The sequence below is a fragment of the Malus sylvestris genome, chromosome 17 (genome assembly GCF_916048215.2).
Source record: "Malus sylvestris chromosome 17, drMalSylv7.2, whole genome shotgun sequence".
Taxonomy (NCBI): domain Eukaryota; kingdom Viridiplantae; phylum Streptophyta; class Magnoliopsida; order Rosales; family Rosaceae; genus Malus; species Malus sylvestris.
This window is the reverse complement of record NC_062276.1, coordinates 1,235,536-1,251,843: the sequence shown is the minus strand read 5'-3', so window position 1 is coordinate 1,251,843 and position 16,308 is coordinate 1,235,536. Positions and strand designations below refer to the sequence as shown.

Sequence of the window (16,308 nt, the reverse complement as noted above, 5' to 3'; positions counted from 1 at the left end):
GTGTGTTTTCAGGATTTACTTGCGTTTTTACTAAGGTTTGGTTCCATAAACTTTTTCACTAAAAACACTTCAGTTGTTTTAAAAGTACTTTCAGACGAGCAACCAAAACTTCATGTTCGAATTCATCCCTCCTCCATATCTCCTATATTCCACCACCATCATTCTGAATGTGCTAATTGCATTAAAAATTAGGAAAACTAATGGAAAAGGGCTTGAAAACTTTGAGTTTGAATGAAAATGACAAAATAAGGGTAAAGTGAATAGTAACATGATTGACATTTTAGTGTAAAAATATGATTTTTCACTAAAATGAATAATACCAAAAGCTTTTCGTTAAAATTCTCTTAAAAATTTGACCGAGTCAAACCAAGTGCCCGGCTTTCATCCCACGTAAACCTCCCACTAAGTGCTAGTGCAGTAACTAACTCTACCCCTCACTTCTATATTAGCCACCCTTCCCACCTCACACCATCCCACACGTTGCAGCCAGTTTTTGCTCGCATAAACAATTTATCTCCTCGAGTGCTAAAAGAGCTTCTGAAAAAAGCACTTCCCAAATGGCTAACTTCAACTGCAACATGGTTTATCTGTTTTATCTGATGATGATTTTCTTCTGGTTTGGTCATTTCTCGGCCTCCGCGTTCGAGTTCCAGGTTGGTGGAAACAAAGACTGGGTTGTCCCTTCTGCCAACGACACCAAAATCTACAACGACTGGGCCTCCGAAAACCGTTTCCAAGTCGGCGACACCATCCGTAAGTACAAACGTCATTGCGTGCAAAAAAATTCACTCCCACTACGTCAGAGTAGTTTAGAATATCGCTTTTGTTTTGTTCTGTGGGCTTTATGTACACAATGAAACGCAAGTTCAAACTTACTTCTAGTATATTAGAGTAGCTTAGAATATCGTTTTTGCTTTGTTGTTACATTGTTTTGGTTTTGTAGGTTTTAATTAACTTTTAAGTACACAAGAAAACATGAATCTTCCTCCTAATATATTAGAGTAATTGAGAATATTTCCTTGTCACGATTTTTTTTTGTTGGTTTTGCAGGCTTTCACTACAAGAAGGATTCGGTGATGGAGGTGACGGAAGCGGAGTACAAGAAGTGCAACTCGACTCGCCCCAACTTCTTCTCCAACACTGGAAACACCGTTTACACGTTGGACCACTCAGGCTCCTTCTACTTCATCAGTGGAGCCGCTGGACACTGCGAGCGGGGACAGCGCATGATAGTTAAGGTGATGGCGGCGGAGGAGGAGGACTTTCCGTCTGGTGGCGACGCCAAAAGATCTTCCGATGCTGCAGTTTCCTCAGTTGGAGTCTTCAAGCATGTTCTTGTTCCGTTTGTTATGTCATATGCTGTTGCTTCTGTTATGTTCTAGTTTGATTGATTAAGTTTAGGGTTGTTAATTTGTAGTCTTGGATGTTGATTAATTAGGGCTTTTATTTAGGGTTTTGTTTAATGTTAAAACTATGTTAATTTTAGTTAAATTCGTACGCATGTCATCTGTTTTCTTTGATCACTAGCTTTTGTTTAATTTGTGACATAAATTAGGGCGACCACAAGCCAACAAGACTTTTCTCGTTTTGTAAAGATTAGAGGAATGTCTATTGTATGCAGTAATTACCTTGCTTGGCAAAGAGTCAGTTTCTATTGACTCAAATCCGTGATTTTTCGGTCACAAAGGAATAACCTTTCCTTTGGACCAAGCCTCGTCCTCTCATTTTATGATCAAATAGAGGAAATTAAAGTATAAAAAAGAAACATACTTCTCATTCAAATTACTTTGCCACCTTTCTTCCTACAATTTAAATATGTATTAATCTACACAAAAGTATGGGGGACATGGAAAATTAAGTGTTTAAACTTCGAACAAGGATAAATCATCAAAAGCTAGAGATAATTCAATTACAATACTCAAATAATAACATTACTGATTCTCAGAAACACCAAAGCGTGGAGATCTTCACAAACAGCAAAACCATTTTTTCTGCATTCAAATAAGAAGCAACCATTGATACAAAACCCCCGAGAGAGGAACGAATACAAAATACAATTAAAGTAACCAATTTTGTGGCAGACGTAGATTAGACAAGTTGGTTAGAGCAGTTTCCCGCCCTCGGCCCCTCGTAAACTAGAGTATAGTTCAACATATTGAGATTGAATAATGTTGTTAAGTTAATTACCTCTTGGGGATATTGATTGTTTATTGGTTTGGTTGAAGAGGGAGCCGGAGTCCCATTGTCAGCCGGCCCATTGGTCATCTTCTGATCTCTAGCTCTGGTAAATATCATAGTGAACCCTTCAGCTGATGCTGGGTTGTTCACATCCCAGTCTCCAAATTTAGGCAAGGGCCGTCCCATTTCCGGCTGCACAAAACACACACACATGAAAAATTATTAAGTGTCACCGGTGGTATACATTCATGTGTTCGTCCTTCTCAGCAACACGCGTTGCATTGAGACAGACGGAATTGAGGCCAAAACATATAAACTCAGAAATGAAATGCAGATGCATAGGTTACTCACCGAGGCCATTCGCAGGAGGAGCGGAGTGCAAACGCGGAGATTCGGAGGAAGACGAGACTGGAAGAGAAGAAGAATGACGAGAGAGAGGAGGCGTGAGTTGTATGTGATAAGGGAGGAAGAAAAGGAGATCGTAGCTAAAGCTTGAACCAATGCAAATGGATGGCATAAATTGTGACGTGAGTAGTTAGTGGTTAGCATGTAGTTGTTCTGTCCATTTGTTGCAAATTCTTAACAATAAAGTCAAATAACACGCCCCCCTCATACTAACATAATCTTCCCTAACAACGTTGGGAGATTCTCGGCTATGTTCAGGGATATATGTTGCTCTTTTATCTCTCACATCACGTGACTGATAGTTATCTATTCTAAAATTAATATTCCCTCCCACTATTTTTAGCCTTTTAACATTTTCATCCACCTCCCACGCTAATTTTCAGATTGGGTGACTTCATGAAAAAAAAAAAAAAAAACTAATTACAAAATACACCCGTGAGATTCGGAGTCAATTTCAAAAATTAACACAATATTTCTATTTTTTCACTTCGCTACTTGAAGTACTAAAATTTTAAAATTCAAATCGTTCGTGCATTTCAATGAAATCAGATATTTTTTTTGGTCTATACCGTGTCCAATGGGCGAAAAAAAGTTAGAAAAATGAGTGGTTTAAATTGTTAATAGCTTGATACTTTGGGTAGTTAGGTGAAAAACCTGAAAGATTATGTTCCTTTTTGAAAATTATTCCAAACTTCAAGGTGTATATTGTAATTAGATCAGAAAAAATCTCTTTGCGTTTGAAGCATCAAAGTTGGGCCTCAGAGAAGGCAGATGAACAAGAGCTTGGGCCACAAGGCCCAAAACCAGCCACGAGGCGTGGTTCAATCACTTTTTCCACGTGGCAATCATCCATCGGTGGTTACGTGGCGTACACGCGCCTAAAATCAAACGACTGTTATACAATCGAACCACGCTAGCACCCAAAAACAAACGGCTCTTAATCGGACACGTCACCACTGAAACCCCGGGTGGCGCAGCAAATCACAACAGGAGATGTCAATTTTAAACATCAAAATGCTAGTTGATAGCTTACGTGTCAGTTTGACATGTTATACAATATTTTGCTTCATCAGATATGTTAAATAACAATGTCATTTAATAATTTTTTTATCTTTTTGTGGAATGTAATGATTAAGGCAACCAATCAAATTTGACAGTAAAAGACTTTGCCTTCAAATAACATGGGCACCATATAAAAAATTGAAGGCTTGATTGAAGAAAGTTTACTGCTATTTTTTACTGTTGTATAAGTACGTGACAATTTTAACATCTCATTTGGAGGTACTGTCAGTTTGACATGTTATACAATATTTTGCTTCATCAGATATATTAAATAACAATGTCATTTAATAATTTTTTTATCTTTTTGTGGAATGTAATGATTAAGGCAACTAATCAAATTTGACAGTAAAAAACTTTGCCTTCAAATGACTCGGCACCATATAAAAAATTGAAGGCTTGATTGAAGAAAGTTTACTGCTATTTTTTACTGTTGTATACGTACGTGACAATTTTAACATCTCACTCTATTCCTCTTCCTCTGGTTTCATATGCAATTTACAGATAAGCGCTTGTCAAATCGACACATCTCCTTTATAACCCATTTTGGCATTTCCGTCTTTTCCTAAATACGCCTGTCGTCTCCATTATCGTCTCCCACCGTCCCTCTCTCTCCCAAACTCTTTCTCTGAGCTCAGAAACGCAACAATGGCAACGGGGTTGATACGGAGGGCCATAGCTTCGGCGTCGTCTAGATCGACGGCGGCGTCGCTTCGTTATGTGTGTGTTCGGACCATGGCGTCGGAGGCTCAGGCCCAGCAAGTGGACCTCAAGGCCCGGGACAAAACGGACGTCAAGACCTTCTCAATCTACCGGTGGAACCCGGACAACCCGAAGAAGCCGGAGCTCAAGGAGTACGAGATCGACCTCAAGGATTGCGGGCCCATGGTGCTGGACGCCCTCATCAAGATAAAGAACGAGATGGACCCCACCCTCACCTTCCGCCGATCTTGCCGGGAAGGGATCTGCGGCTCCTGCGCCATGAACATCGACGGCTGCAACGGTCTGGCCTGCCTGACGAAGATTGCGCCGTCGGAGGCAGGCGCCACGATGATCACGCCGCTGCCGCACATGTTTGTGATCAAGGACCTGGTGGTGGACATGACGAATTTCTACAACCAGTACAAGAGCATCGAGCCGTGGCTGAAGCGGAAGACCCCGGCGGCGGAGCTGGATGGGAAGGAGATAAGGCAGAGCAAGAAGGATAGGGCGAAGCTGGATGGGATGTACGAGTGCATTCTCTGCGCCTGCTGTAGCACATCCTGCCCTAGCTACTGGTGGAACCCTGAGTCCTATTTGGGCCCAGCCGCCTTGCTCCACGCCAATCGGTACATTCATTTCTCTCGATTGTTCATCTGAATGTCAGAACTTGTTAGGGATTATTGTTTGATAGATTAACTTGGTAATCTCTGTGATTTGTGCAACTAATCCATGCTTAATGTAGGATGAATTGGTACATTAGGTTAATGTTTATGTGTTGGGTTGAACATTGATGGTACATTTTGCTGTTTGGGTACAAAAATTGTGTGATTGTTGTGTGTATCGTTTTGATTGGCAAGTTTAGTTGTGATTAGGGTTATCTGTATTTTGTGTTGAACGCTGGATACAACGACAACAACAAAGCCTTATCCCGCAAAGTGGGGTCGGCCTTATGAATCCTAAATGACCGAGAATAGTAGTTGTTTGTTCTTAACTCATGCTTTCTGGAAGAGTTTTTAGGAGCTAGTTACTTGTAAACTTGATGGAAAGTAACAGAGAGCTGCAGTTTGTGTGCCGGAGCTCAGGGCCTAGGCTGTAGTGGTACTAATGAGATTGGTTTCGAAGGTAATGATACGGGTGCTTGGTGCCATCTTCAAAAGGCATTAACTTGACGAAAAAATTGTTTTCTAAAGAAGTAAAAGAGCAGCAGTTTGATACAATAATCCATGTTTTTCGGATTAGGATGTCTCTCAGAAACTAGAGGGCTGATTATGACCCTCGATTCTCAGCCATCTCGGTTATCTGTATTTCGGTTGAACGCTGAATGACTGAGAATAATGGTTGTTTGTTCGTAACTTATGCTTTCTGGAAGAGTTTTAGGAGCTAGTTACTTGTACGCTTGACAGAAACCAACATAGAGCTGCAGTTTGTGTGCCGGAGCTCATGGCCTAGGTGGTAGTGGTACTAATGAGATTGGTTTCGAAGGCGCTGATAAGGGTGCTGGGTACCATCTTCAAAAGGCATTAACTTGACGAAAAAATTGCTTTCGAAACAAGGAAAAGATTAGTAGTACGATACAATAATCCACGTTTTTCGGGTTAGGATCTCAAAACTTTCTTAATTGTACTCATTCTTCTCTGCATATGCAGTTCCTGAGGTTGTACATTTTCGTTGTATATCCTTAGAGGTGAACGCTACATCTTGAGTCATTTTTGTGGTGTTATGCAGGTGGATAAGTGACAGCCGTGACGAATACACGAAGGAACGACTGGATGCCATAAATGACGAGTTCAAGCTCTACCGGTGCCATACCATATTGAACTGTGCTCGTGCCTGCCCGAAGGGTTTGAACCCCGGAAAGCAGATCCAACATATCAAGCAGCTCCAGCTGAAGCCCTAAGTTTCTGAAAGCAAATGGTGTGTTTTGTTTAACCAGTTATTCTGGGAATTTTTTTAGGATTCATCAGTTCTGTGGTTTGAGCAAATAATTTGTGAACTATTTGTATCTTTTATCCCTTTTATAAAATTGGGAGGAAAGCACGTTGTTCTACGCTGCTTTTGTTTATAAATAAGTACAAAGGTAAATTGCAGATTTAGTTTTCAAATTATTACTTGAATAAAAATTAGGTCTCTAAATTATTTTTTCGGAAAAATCAGTTCTGAAACTAATAAAAATTTGTTTATTACATCCGTAATATTAGATCCGAAGCTATTCCATTCAATTGTTTGTCGATTTAAAGCTCAACTCGTTTTGCGTGACAAAAGCTCGTCACGTTTTTGTGAGCGGAGCTCGCCTTGTTTTGCGTACCATGGTTCGTCTCGTTCTGCATGAGTTGAGTCCGTCTAGTTTTGTGTGGGTCAAGTCCGCCTAACATCAGAGTTTTTTGACAAAAATATACAAATTTTTTATTTTCGCAGAATATTTTTTATGAGCATTAAGTTGTATTTTTTTAAGGAATTTGGAAGCAGTTTTACAGTTTATTGAACAACAAATGTATATTTAGTAGAATATTGAGACGGAAACTAAAAAAAAAGGTGCAAGACATAGTAGTGAGGCCCAGAACATTGTCAAATGGGGTTCGACACTCAAGAATCTCAACGGAAGGTCTCACCTTGATTTTCAAAACTTCACAGTCAGGCAAAGGTGAAAATAAATAGATTGAATGGTGATTTATATACGAATTTGCAAAGCCGACTGAAAACCGTGAGTGTTAATCCACCTTTTTTTTTGTAAAAAAATGCAAACTTTTTATTTTCTTGAAATATTTTTGGTGAGTATTAAGGAAATCTTTATAATGTATTTGGAAGCAGATTTACGATTTATCGAGAAACAAATTTATATTTTGTATAATATTTAAGCCGAGAAGTAAAAAAAAAAAAAGTGAACAAGATAGAGTTGTTAAAATTACCTGTAGGTGAGGCATAAACAAAGACTAGCAAAATTTTGTTTTGTTAAATACTCTCACCCTCTGTTGGTTGACAAAATAGGGTTCTATTAATATGTGATTTATATTTAGATACAAGAAAAACTAACAAAAAAAGGTTCAAATATCTTTAAATTTAGATTTTAAATTGTTGATTACAAGTGTTTAAATACGAATTATAATAGATTTTGCATGGAAAAATATACTTTTGTAGAGCATGAATATGATAGTTTGTTGTAGTGGTAAGAGAAATAAAAGAAAAATTAACAAAAATCATTCAAATTCTTCATTCAACTAGCCTCGATTTGTGCGACATACCCCTCCTCGTTTTCCGTGTGTAAAGCCCGACTCATTTTCTGAGCACCCGGGAGTTTACCTCGTTCTGTGTGTGCAGAACCCACCTTGTCTTGTGTGCCTGAGTTCGTCTCGTTCTGCACTTGAGGTGTCCGCATCGTTTAGCGTTCATGGAACCCGCATTGTTTTGGTGGCACAAAGCCAACCTTGTTTTCTATGCGCGGAGCTCTCCTAGTATTGCGTGCCAGAAGCCCGATCCATTATTTGTAAGCAAAGCCCGCCTTGTTTTGTGTGCCATGGTTCACCTCATTTTGCGTGCATTGAGCCCGTCTAACACCCATATTTTTTACGGTTCAACCGAATTTCGTATCTACAGCATTGATTGAGAGCTTGTATCATTATACTGCTTAGCTTCTATGTTGAACTAGAAGCTTTTCGTTGGTTCGAAAATCTGAATGACAGCTACATAATACTCCTTATCCATGTATAGAACATCGGTAAACGATGAAATTGATAAGTCATAAACCATGTAGCGGTGACTTTCACACTGACAAATTAACAAAGTAAAATGTCATAGCCTTTAACTCGGTTAATCTGTCGATGTGAAAGGCAAATATTGCTGGGTCACATTACAATTGTGATTCCTTAAAAAGGCATAAAACAATACATATCGAGCAAAGATTAAATCCTTTTATTCACACATGTATAGGATGATTCATACAAATATACTTTTAGACATTGTATACTAGAGATTTTCATACTTGTGACTCTTCTCAAAATTGGGTTAGGTTGTCTTCCCTCCTAAACTTCAACAGCTAAACAGCCTATATATATATATATATATATATAGAGAGAGAGAGAGAGAGAGAGAGAGAGAGAGAGAGAGAGAGAGAGAGAGAGAGATACAGTTGCTTGACAGAGAGAGAGAGAGACATACAGCTGCTCGACAGAAAAACTCACCCGAGAAGCTAATCTATCAATCTTGTGTCGAAAACAGAACGATGAAGTTGGTGATGATGGTAGCTGTAGCTGGGTGTTTGGTTTATATGGTCTTTATAGCAGTGAGGACCAACCTTGTTCAAGCAAGCACTCGCCTTTCTTTTCTCGGAAACCCTGTAGACCTCGAGCCATACGAATACGTTACCATAACAGGTGATCTGATCAAACTCTGTTGTCTCTGCAATTTACGCTTCTGTTTCGCTTGACCTAACTTGGGGCTGACGTAGCATGATTTTCTGCAGGATGCAACAATGACTGCGACACAGCCTGTTGTGACTGCGATATCAGCAAACAGCCTCCGCTATGTGTGCTTTGCTGTAGAGAAGATCCTTGATGTCATATCATATGAGACCATCAGTTCTGCATTCTGGCCTTTCGATTCTAACATGAATCCATATTCTAGCACTGATTTGTATTTCTTTCCCATAATTTTGAGGCATTAAAAAAATAGTAATCTACTGTGTTTTTAAGGTATTCCACTTCCATGAAATCAATAAAACGAATTTGAAGGGGTTTGTACAAGAGAAGAAACTGGCTCTTTCACTCCGTATTGTACAAAAGAGCCGAGAGACTTTTTTTTTTATTGCACTGAATTGCAAAGCCCCTTTAACCTCATTTCATCAATCACAGAAGAAAATTCACAAAAAATTGAGCAGCACAGGGAAGAGTTCAAACATCTATAACATCCTAAGCATTCTAAAAACCTCCTCCTAAGAACGCTCTTACGAAGATATGAAAATGTAAGAGAACGGAGAAAAGATGTATGAAGATTAAGTCCTTGACAGACCTAGGAATACAGTAGCTGATGAGATCTGTACCCCGAGATCAGCTGCATCTACATCATGACCGCCTTCAACCAAACCCCACCTGTCTACCTGCAAAATAAGATGAGGCTTTTTAAGACTTCGCAAGAAGTTTGTTATGCCAACGAGCCATAATCCATTATGTCAGCATAAATTTCATAGAAAGAAGTAAATGAATATGAACCTGTATATCTTCTTCAAGTCTGATCAACTCGATTGCTTCTTCAATCTGTAACTTCCCACGAAAAATTCCGATAGCAATTATTAGAGAGTGTGCTGATGATGCAATGGCATCAATTGCTGCCAATTCACAGTCATCTGTTTGTTTCAGTAAGGTCTCTATAGCCCTTGTGAGACCATCCTCCTACTTCCCACCAAAAAGCTGGAGTACATGGCAGGCTTGAAGCCAAATTCTGACTTCACCCAATCAAGCAAAGGATCCATTTTCTCCACTTGTCGGTCTACATAAAATTTGGGGCGCTACGTGTTAGCAACAAATATACAATTATCTTAAAATATAAAATTATTATCTTCAGGGAGTAGCACAAGCTGTTGATGCACAAAACTGGAGGTCTTGGAACAACGTAAATCCGACTGTGAATCTGCAAGAAATGTAAATAACACAAGATGTATTGTGGTTCACCCCAAGGTTTGGACTACGTCCACACTGAATATGTATTTATCTGAGGGAGAGAGAGAGAAGGAGCTCTGTAATGTGGGAGCTTTGAGAGAGGGTGAGAGAGCCTAGGAATTGGCCTCTCAGGATGAGAATGAGACCCCCCTTAATTGTGAGGGTGAGGGGTCCTTTTATAGAATAAGGACTCCTCACTTATTACATATTTGCCCCTTCCTTTATCACACAATTACATTTAAGTCTCTCGAGTATTCGTACAAGATCTAAATACGAGGCCCTAAATATGGTATAAACACAAGCAATTTTACCAAAGGCATACTCAGGATTTTAACGTATAAGAGAATAAGAATGAACGAAATTACACTGATTTCTTTGTTGATAGAATGCAGAAATGAAACTTTATCTAGATAACGATTGATGAAGACCTAGGAAGACTTTGGAAGAGACTCTAAGAAAAGACTTAAGAGTACTTGGATCTAACCAAAGACGTGACACAAAACCGAGTGCAATGGCGTTCTAGGATTCATATAGCCGACCCCACTTAGTGGGAAAAGGCTTTGTTGTTGTTGTATCTAGATAACGGTAGTGCTGCTTAAAGAGAATCAGAATACATATTGAATCAAATCAGCAAACAATAAGACACAAACAAACATCATACCATGGACGATACTAGTGATAGGCGCGACAGAAGACTAAATCTTCATTAAATTTCTTCATCAAATAATCTATAACCTTTGGCCGTGTCAGAGGAACTCTTTCCAGTGCAGTACAAGCATGCTTCATAAGAGGCATTGTAAAGGGCCTAATCCCATCTGTTTCCTAAAATAAATAAAGTTTCATGAGATAAATCACCTCACCATACATAATAACAAGCAGAAGCTTCACACAAGCAGAGAAAAACATGTAATTCCGAAGAAAATCTTTTCGATAGCAGTATAGGGGAACAGAAGCTCAATTCGTAAAGAAACCTACTTTCCTTGCTATCAACTTTGAATTTGGATTGAGCTACTACTAAAATGTAAAACATCCAAATTAGAAAACAAAATTTACACCTAAATTACGAAGCAAACGAAAATTCGATTGGGGAAAACTCATTTGAGTGAAGTTACTATGAACTTATAAGGCCCCAAAAAGTAAAAATGTTGCAATGTTCAGTAAAACCGAATTGAGCTAAGCTCTCAAATTTTAAATTTGAGTGAAACGAAAACCCTATTGATCTAAGGAAAATTGAAATTAGAGCACAAAATCAGCTCACCTGGTATTCCCATTCCGCGGCAATGGCCTTAGCCAGAGCTAAAGTAGGAAGCTTTAGGGGCCTCTTCGATGGCGTTTTGAGCGTCCGGTAATCGAGCATCACAGTCCACCCATTCCCGTCGTCGGCCGGCCTCGTCGTCACTTGATTGTAAAACCTCTTTCCCACGATGGACCCCGTCATGAACGACATCGGCATCGTCACCGACGATGCCGCTTAACGCTTGGAACTCGAACTCGCCGGCGACTTGACGTATATGCTGTCATCTTGGGCATTTCTGTTGCTCTTGTCTTCTTTTCCGTCGGAGGAGAAGGTGAAGAGCGAAGATTGGCCGTCGGATAGGGGCTGCTCGGCGGTGGCGGCGGAGCTGAGGTGGCGAGCTCGAGAAGAGAGAGCTCCGATCAGTTTGGAGTTTCCGATTGATTTCAGGGTTCTGTTGATAAGCAAATTCGCCATGGATTGAAATGAGAGTGATCTTCCAATTTCAGAACTGGATTTGAAAGAGAAATTGTAAGGAAGGTCTCTCAATTCATCAAAATGTACGGTAATAGTCATTTTTGTTAATTTTGTTAGAATTTTGTCAAAATATTAAGTTGGATTTTTTATATGGTTTATTATATTAACATCCCACAAATTGTTGAATAAACCTCACATACTTAATACACCCCACATTTGCTTTTTCACTTAAAAATTATCTTAATGCACCCCACATACTTCTCCATAATACCCCCCACATCCTACATTCTCAATATACATCTTATATTTTATACATACACCCTACATTTCTCAAATCTTATAACACTCATTTTTAATTTTCATGGACTGAATCTAAACATTTGAACGTTTCGTTTGCCGAATGATTTCAAATCATCTGAGAGCCATTGATATTTAATACTATATGAACAAATGCCACTCAATTTCATGCGTGTGGTTGTCTAACATTCAATTGAAATAGATTCCTATAGTTGCTACCCATTTTCTCAAGGGTGGCCGCATAAAATGTTGCCTTTCTTAATCGCTAAACTTTTATCTTGGGGATGAGAAGGTGGGTTTTCCCAGACATATGTTGTCATTCATATATTGAAGAACTAGGTCTCCATCTTTTTTTTTTTTTTTTTTTTTGTCGAAAAGAACTAGGTCTCCATCTTTCTAATACAAATAACATAAAAGAACCAACAAATTTGATGGGGATTGGCACCAAATGATTCCATTAGATCTTCAAAATTACCTTATCTCAATACATGTGGAAGGTATATCGATTTCGTGTTCCATTAATCAAAAATAATTTTTCTCAATCAACATGTATGTAGTTTCATTGGTTAAGGTTTGGTTCAACAATGGAGGGTGAGATGGGTTTTGATAGTTGAAGAAGAGAAATAATACACTAAAGGTGATTTGGGGTGTATTTAGAATTTTTTTTAAACCTAATAAGGTCAAAATTGTCATTACATAGTGAAGTAAATAAGTTATTTAATATTAAATTTTAATGTGGGGTGCATTCAACATTTTGTGGGGTGCTAATATAAAAAACCTTTTATATTCCTTACCTCATCAAAACGTATAGTTATGATTATTTTCGTTAATTTCATCAGAATTTTGTCAAAATAGATTATGTTGGAAGAATCATTTCTACAATTGAGTTAAAGTAGGACCATTACTCCAATTGGATTAAAATTGAGAGACAATTTCTCCAGTTGAATTAAAGTTAAGAGATCAATAGTAATGAATTTTTAGTTAATAAATCATAGCTGCACATTTTAATGAGTTAGGAACCAAAATTAATGAATTTTTAGTTGATTTAAAATTAAGAAATTATTACTACAATTTACTTGGATTTGAAATTAGGGTTTTGTTTTGGGGTTGCGGAAGACAAAACTGAATCGACTTAGAAACTCCAATAGCCCAACTGAATTGACAGGCCCACAAATGCCAATTCTTTCTTGAAAGCCCAACTAAAGTGACAGGCCACATCACCCAAAAAAAAAAAAAAAGCGGGACCAGGTCATCACGTGGGACCCACCTGGGACGGACGGGCGAATTACAGTTGATAAACTGAGTTAAGCTCTTCCATTGCAAATTCTCACTCTCGCTCTCTCCGCTCGTTTTTGATCGGACAAAATTTAAGACTGCTCGGAATCCTCCGGCCGCCGGCCTAGTGGTAAATCGGGAGGTGAGATAGAGAAAGTGGGGGAGGAAGGAATGGCGTCGTGGAATTCGATTCCGCTGGAAGTCGCGTACCAAGTGCTGGGATGGACGGCGTTCGTGAGTTGGTCCTTCAGCTTCTACCCGCAAGTCATCTTGAATTTCCGCCGGAAAAGGTCATTAAATCCCATCTCGATTTTCTCCGGAATTGGATTCCGGTCAAGATTTTGTCTTTATTCGAAATGAGTTTCCAAGTTTTGGTGCGTGGGTTGGAATTTGAATTTTGATTTGGATTTGGATTCAGTGTTGTGGGATTGAGCATCGATTTCGTGGTGCTGAATGTGACGAAGCACTCGTCCTATCTCATCTACAACGCCACTCTTTACTTCAGCTCCGTCGTCCAGAAGCAGTACTTTGAAAAGTACGGCGAAGGACAGGTTTGTTGCGTTTCCCTCCATATCAAAGTTTCCATTTTTCATGTCGAAGTTTACATTGTTTCATCTGGGTAGGCCTTATTTTGTTGATTAGCAATTGTCATAGTGCTTGTTTAGATGTGTTTTTAAAATGAGTGAAAGCGCTTTTGGTGAAAATGTTTTTAGAACCAATCCTTGATAAAAATGCAAGTAAATTCTGGAAAAGCACTTAAATATTTCCTGGAAGAAACATATAACTGATGCTTCTTGCAGAAAGCATTTAAGTGCTTTTGGAATAAAAAAATATTCTCTAAAAGCGCTTTAGTCATTTTAAAAGCACATCCAAACTAGTGCTTAATTAGCTCAGCTTAATTTTTGATACAAGTTACATGAGGAATGAGGTTAGCCTGTTTGGAAAAGCACTTCTACTCATAAGCGTGAAAAGCACAACAAAATTTTAAAGAAAAGTCCAAGCGCTTCTACTGGATAGATGCTTCTCTTGAAAAGCACTACAAGTGTCAAGTGCTTCCATAACTAAGAGGCACTTTTAATAAATGTCACTAAAAACACTTCTAGTTGTAAAGCGCTTTTGACTTTTCCCTAAGCAATCCCAAAGGAACTTACATATTTGGGTTTTGTGTATGATTGCAAATTGCAGATGATACCTGTGGCAGCAAATGATGTTGCTTTCTCTGCCCATGCTGTTTTGTTGACATCAATTACTCTGTTCCAAATTGCTATCTATGAAGTCAGTCAATTATTTTGATTCACATTTGTGTTCTATCCTGATGTTAATCAGTACATAAATTCTTTCGTGGAAATGTTTACGTCTGGCCTTCTGTTGATGTCTTTATGCAGCGCGGAAGCCAGAAGGTATCCAAGATTGCCATAGGAATTGTCCTCGCCGTGTGGTTAGGCGCCACAGTTTGTTTTTTTGTAGCTTTGCCAACCCATTCATGGCTTTGGCTAATTAACATTTTCAGGTAGGAACATCCTCCTTACATTTCTCATCAATGCCTTAAGATGGATTTGAAGTCGGCTCGTTTTCTTACCTCATCCCATTCAACCAATGATTGTTGGAATATATCAAGCTTCAGTTTTCTTTTGCTGCCTTGATGATGAGTAGAAACTTTCGGTTTATATCATAGCGCGATCTGTGCAAAGTTTGCTTCTAATTTCGAATAATAACTTAATACCGCTGCAGCTTGATTCAAGTTTTCATGACGGTCACCAAGTATACTCCCCAGGTCAGTGCTTGCTTCACTTTGATTAAATATTTTGTTCACGTTGTTTGGATTTGAAGTCACGAAACACAGCATGTCAGCATCCCTGTGTTAATACAAAACGTTTCGAAATATAGGCATTCATGAACTTCATGAGGAAGAGCACAGATGGATTAAGCATTGGCTACTTTTCACTTGATTTTTCTGGAGGAGTCACAAATTATGCCCAAATGGCTGTGCAGTCTATAGATCAAGGTCCACCATCGTCTCTTCCTCAACCGAACAATAGTTGCAATTCGATAATACCCTTGTGCTTAACTTCCTTCAAAACTTATTCACTTTTCCAGATTCGTGGGTGAACTTCTACGGAAACATGGGGAAGATGCTGCTATCTATGGTATGAATCGAAACAACGCTCTGAACCTCTTTCGTTAAATGATTCTAGTACATATCAAGCCATTGACACATGACTTTCTTCTGCTTTTGCTTATACATGTTGGTTTGTTACTCTTTCAGATATCTGTGTCGTTTGACATTCTTTTCATGTGTCAACGTTTCCTGCTGTATCCTTCCGCCAAAGCGATGATCCCTCGTAAACTCAGTAAGGAGAGCTCAGAGCCGCTGCTCCAATCGTCCGATCACGCAGTCCATGAAAACGTATAGATCTTCGCCTGGCTTGATGTCAAGATGTACATGATATTAGCACACCAACCGTAAATATTGGACCCCGTTTGTACATTGTTCCGGGCAAAAAAAGGGTTACCTTTTGTGTTTCAGCTGCTTGTTTGTAAAGAAATGAGAGTTAACGAAATTGCGCTGGTACTTGTTTTGTGAAAAATAATGTGCGTGGAAGAAGTGTTACGTAGTCTCTCTAACAGTAGTTCGTATAATATAGTTTTAACTAATGGAATGCAAACTTGAACTTAGATGTAAATAGAAATTCGAACTTGGCTACAGATCTATAACCAAAATGAGGTTGATGATGATGAAATTTGACACCTTATAAGTTAAAAGCAAAAAACTGAAAAATCATGGGGACCGCAGAAAGAGCTCGATGATGATGGGATTTCACTCCTCCTACAGCCAATCTCAGCTCCATATACAATGCACCACTAATTATTTAAGATTGAGTTCTTTCTCAAACCTATCTTTACTTGATACTTGATGTCACGCTCGAGGAAATTTATGTGTACGTTGCTAGGTGGAGGCACATCATCGAGTGGGGCCCACATGGAACGGACTGGCAAATTACAATTGAAATTTGAAAAGTCAAAGCATTTTTA

The 16,308-nt window shown here is 38.9% G+C and overlaps 3 protein-coding genes, 1 long non-coding RNA gene and 1 pseudogene across 4 annotated transcripts; 3 read left to right on the top strand and 2 right to left on the bottom strand.

Moving 5' to 3' along the window:
* Positions 1-282: 282 nt before the first annotated feature.
* On the top strand, positions 283-1,485 carry LOC126612143 (mavicyanin-like). Its single transcript, XM_050280461.1, has 2 exons — positions 283-753; positions 1,051-1,485. Exons 1-2 carry the CDS (start codon positions 558-560, stop codon positions 1,380-1,382), a joined length of 528 nt encoding a protein of 175 aa, XP_050136418.1. The 5' UTR covers positions 283-557; the 3' UTR covers positions 1,383-1,485.
* Positions 1,486-1,752: 267 nt separating this feature from the next.
* Positions 1,753-2,670, bottom strand: LOC126612372 (uncharacterized). The gene is made up of 3 exons (XR_007619018.1): positions 2,530-2,670; positions 2,188-2,370; positions 1,753-1,991 (listed from the first exon to the last, which is right to left on the bottom strand). It is a non-coding gene; the product is annotated as an uncharacterized LOC126612372 (long non-coding RNA).
* A 1,496-nt stretch (positions 2,671-4,166) lies between these two features.
* On the top strand, positions 4,167-6,431 carry LOC126611496 (succinate dehydrogenase [ubiquinone] iron-sulfur subunit 2, mitochondrial-like). Its single transcript, XM_050279792.1, has 2 exons — positions 4,167-4,970; positions 6,070-6,431. Exons 1-2 carry the CDS (start codon positions 4,291-4,293, stop codon positions 6,239-6,241), a joined length of 852 nt encoding a protein of 283 aa, XP_050135749.1. The 5' UTR covers positions 4,167-4,290; the 3' UTR covers positions 6,242-6,431.
* Positions 6,432-8,227: 1,796 nt separating this feature from the next.
* LOC126609643 (uncharacterized) lies at positions 8,228-11,825 on the bottom strand (annotated as a pseudogene).
* Positions 11,826-13,332: 1,507 nt separating this feature from the next.
* LOC126612122 (cystinosin homolog) lies at positions 13,333-15,893 on the top strand. Its single transcript, XM_050280432.1, has 8 exons — positions 13,333-13,565; positions 13,694-13,826; positions 14,461-14,550; positions 14,661-14,785; positions 15,007-15,049; positions 15,163-15,280; positions 15,373-15,422; positions 15,542-15,893. The coding sequence occupies exons 1-8, from the start codon at positions 13,447-13,449 to the stop codon at positions 15,686-15,688; spliced, it is 825 nt and encodes a 274-aa protein (XP_050136389.1). The 5' UTR covers positions 13,333-13,446; the 3' UTR covers positions 15,689-15,893.
* Positions 15,894-16,308: the final 415 nt, after the last annotated feature.

What these genes read in the sequence shown, in the direction of transcription:
- LOC126612122 (XM_050280432.1), top strand. Translation starts at nt 13,447, where the DNA reads ATGGCGTCGTGGAATTCGATTCCGCTGGAAGTCGCGTACCAAGTGCTG. An exon ending in TGGCTAATTAACATTTTCAG is followed by an intron (nt 14,786 to 15,006) that starts GTAGGAACATCC and finishes ATACCGCTGCAG; the next exon opens with CTTGATTCAAGTTTTCATGA. An exon ending in TCACCAAGTATACTCCCCAG is followed by an intron (nt 15,050 to 15,162) that starts GTCAGTGCTTGC and finishes TTCGAAATATAG; the next exon opens with GCATTCATGAACTTCATGAG.
- LOC126612143 (XM_050280461.1), top strand. Translation starts at nt 558, where the DNA reads ATGGCTAACTTCAACTGCAACATGGTTTATCTGTTTTATCTGATGATG. An exon ending in CCAAGTCGGCGACACCATCC is followed by an intron (nt 754 to 1,050) that starts GTAAGTACAAAC and finishes TTGGTTTTGCAG; the next exon opens with GCTTTCACTACAAGAAGGAT.
- LOC126611496 (XM_050279792.1), top strand. Translation starts at nt 4,291, where the DNA reads ATGGCAACGGGGTTGATACGGAGGGCCATAGCTTCGGCGTCGTCTAGA. An exon ending in GCCTTGCTCCACGCCAATCG is followed by an intron (nt 4,971 to 6,069) that starts GTACATTCATTT and finishes GGTGTTATGCAG; the next exon opens with GTGGATAAGTGACAGCCGTG.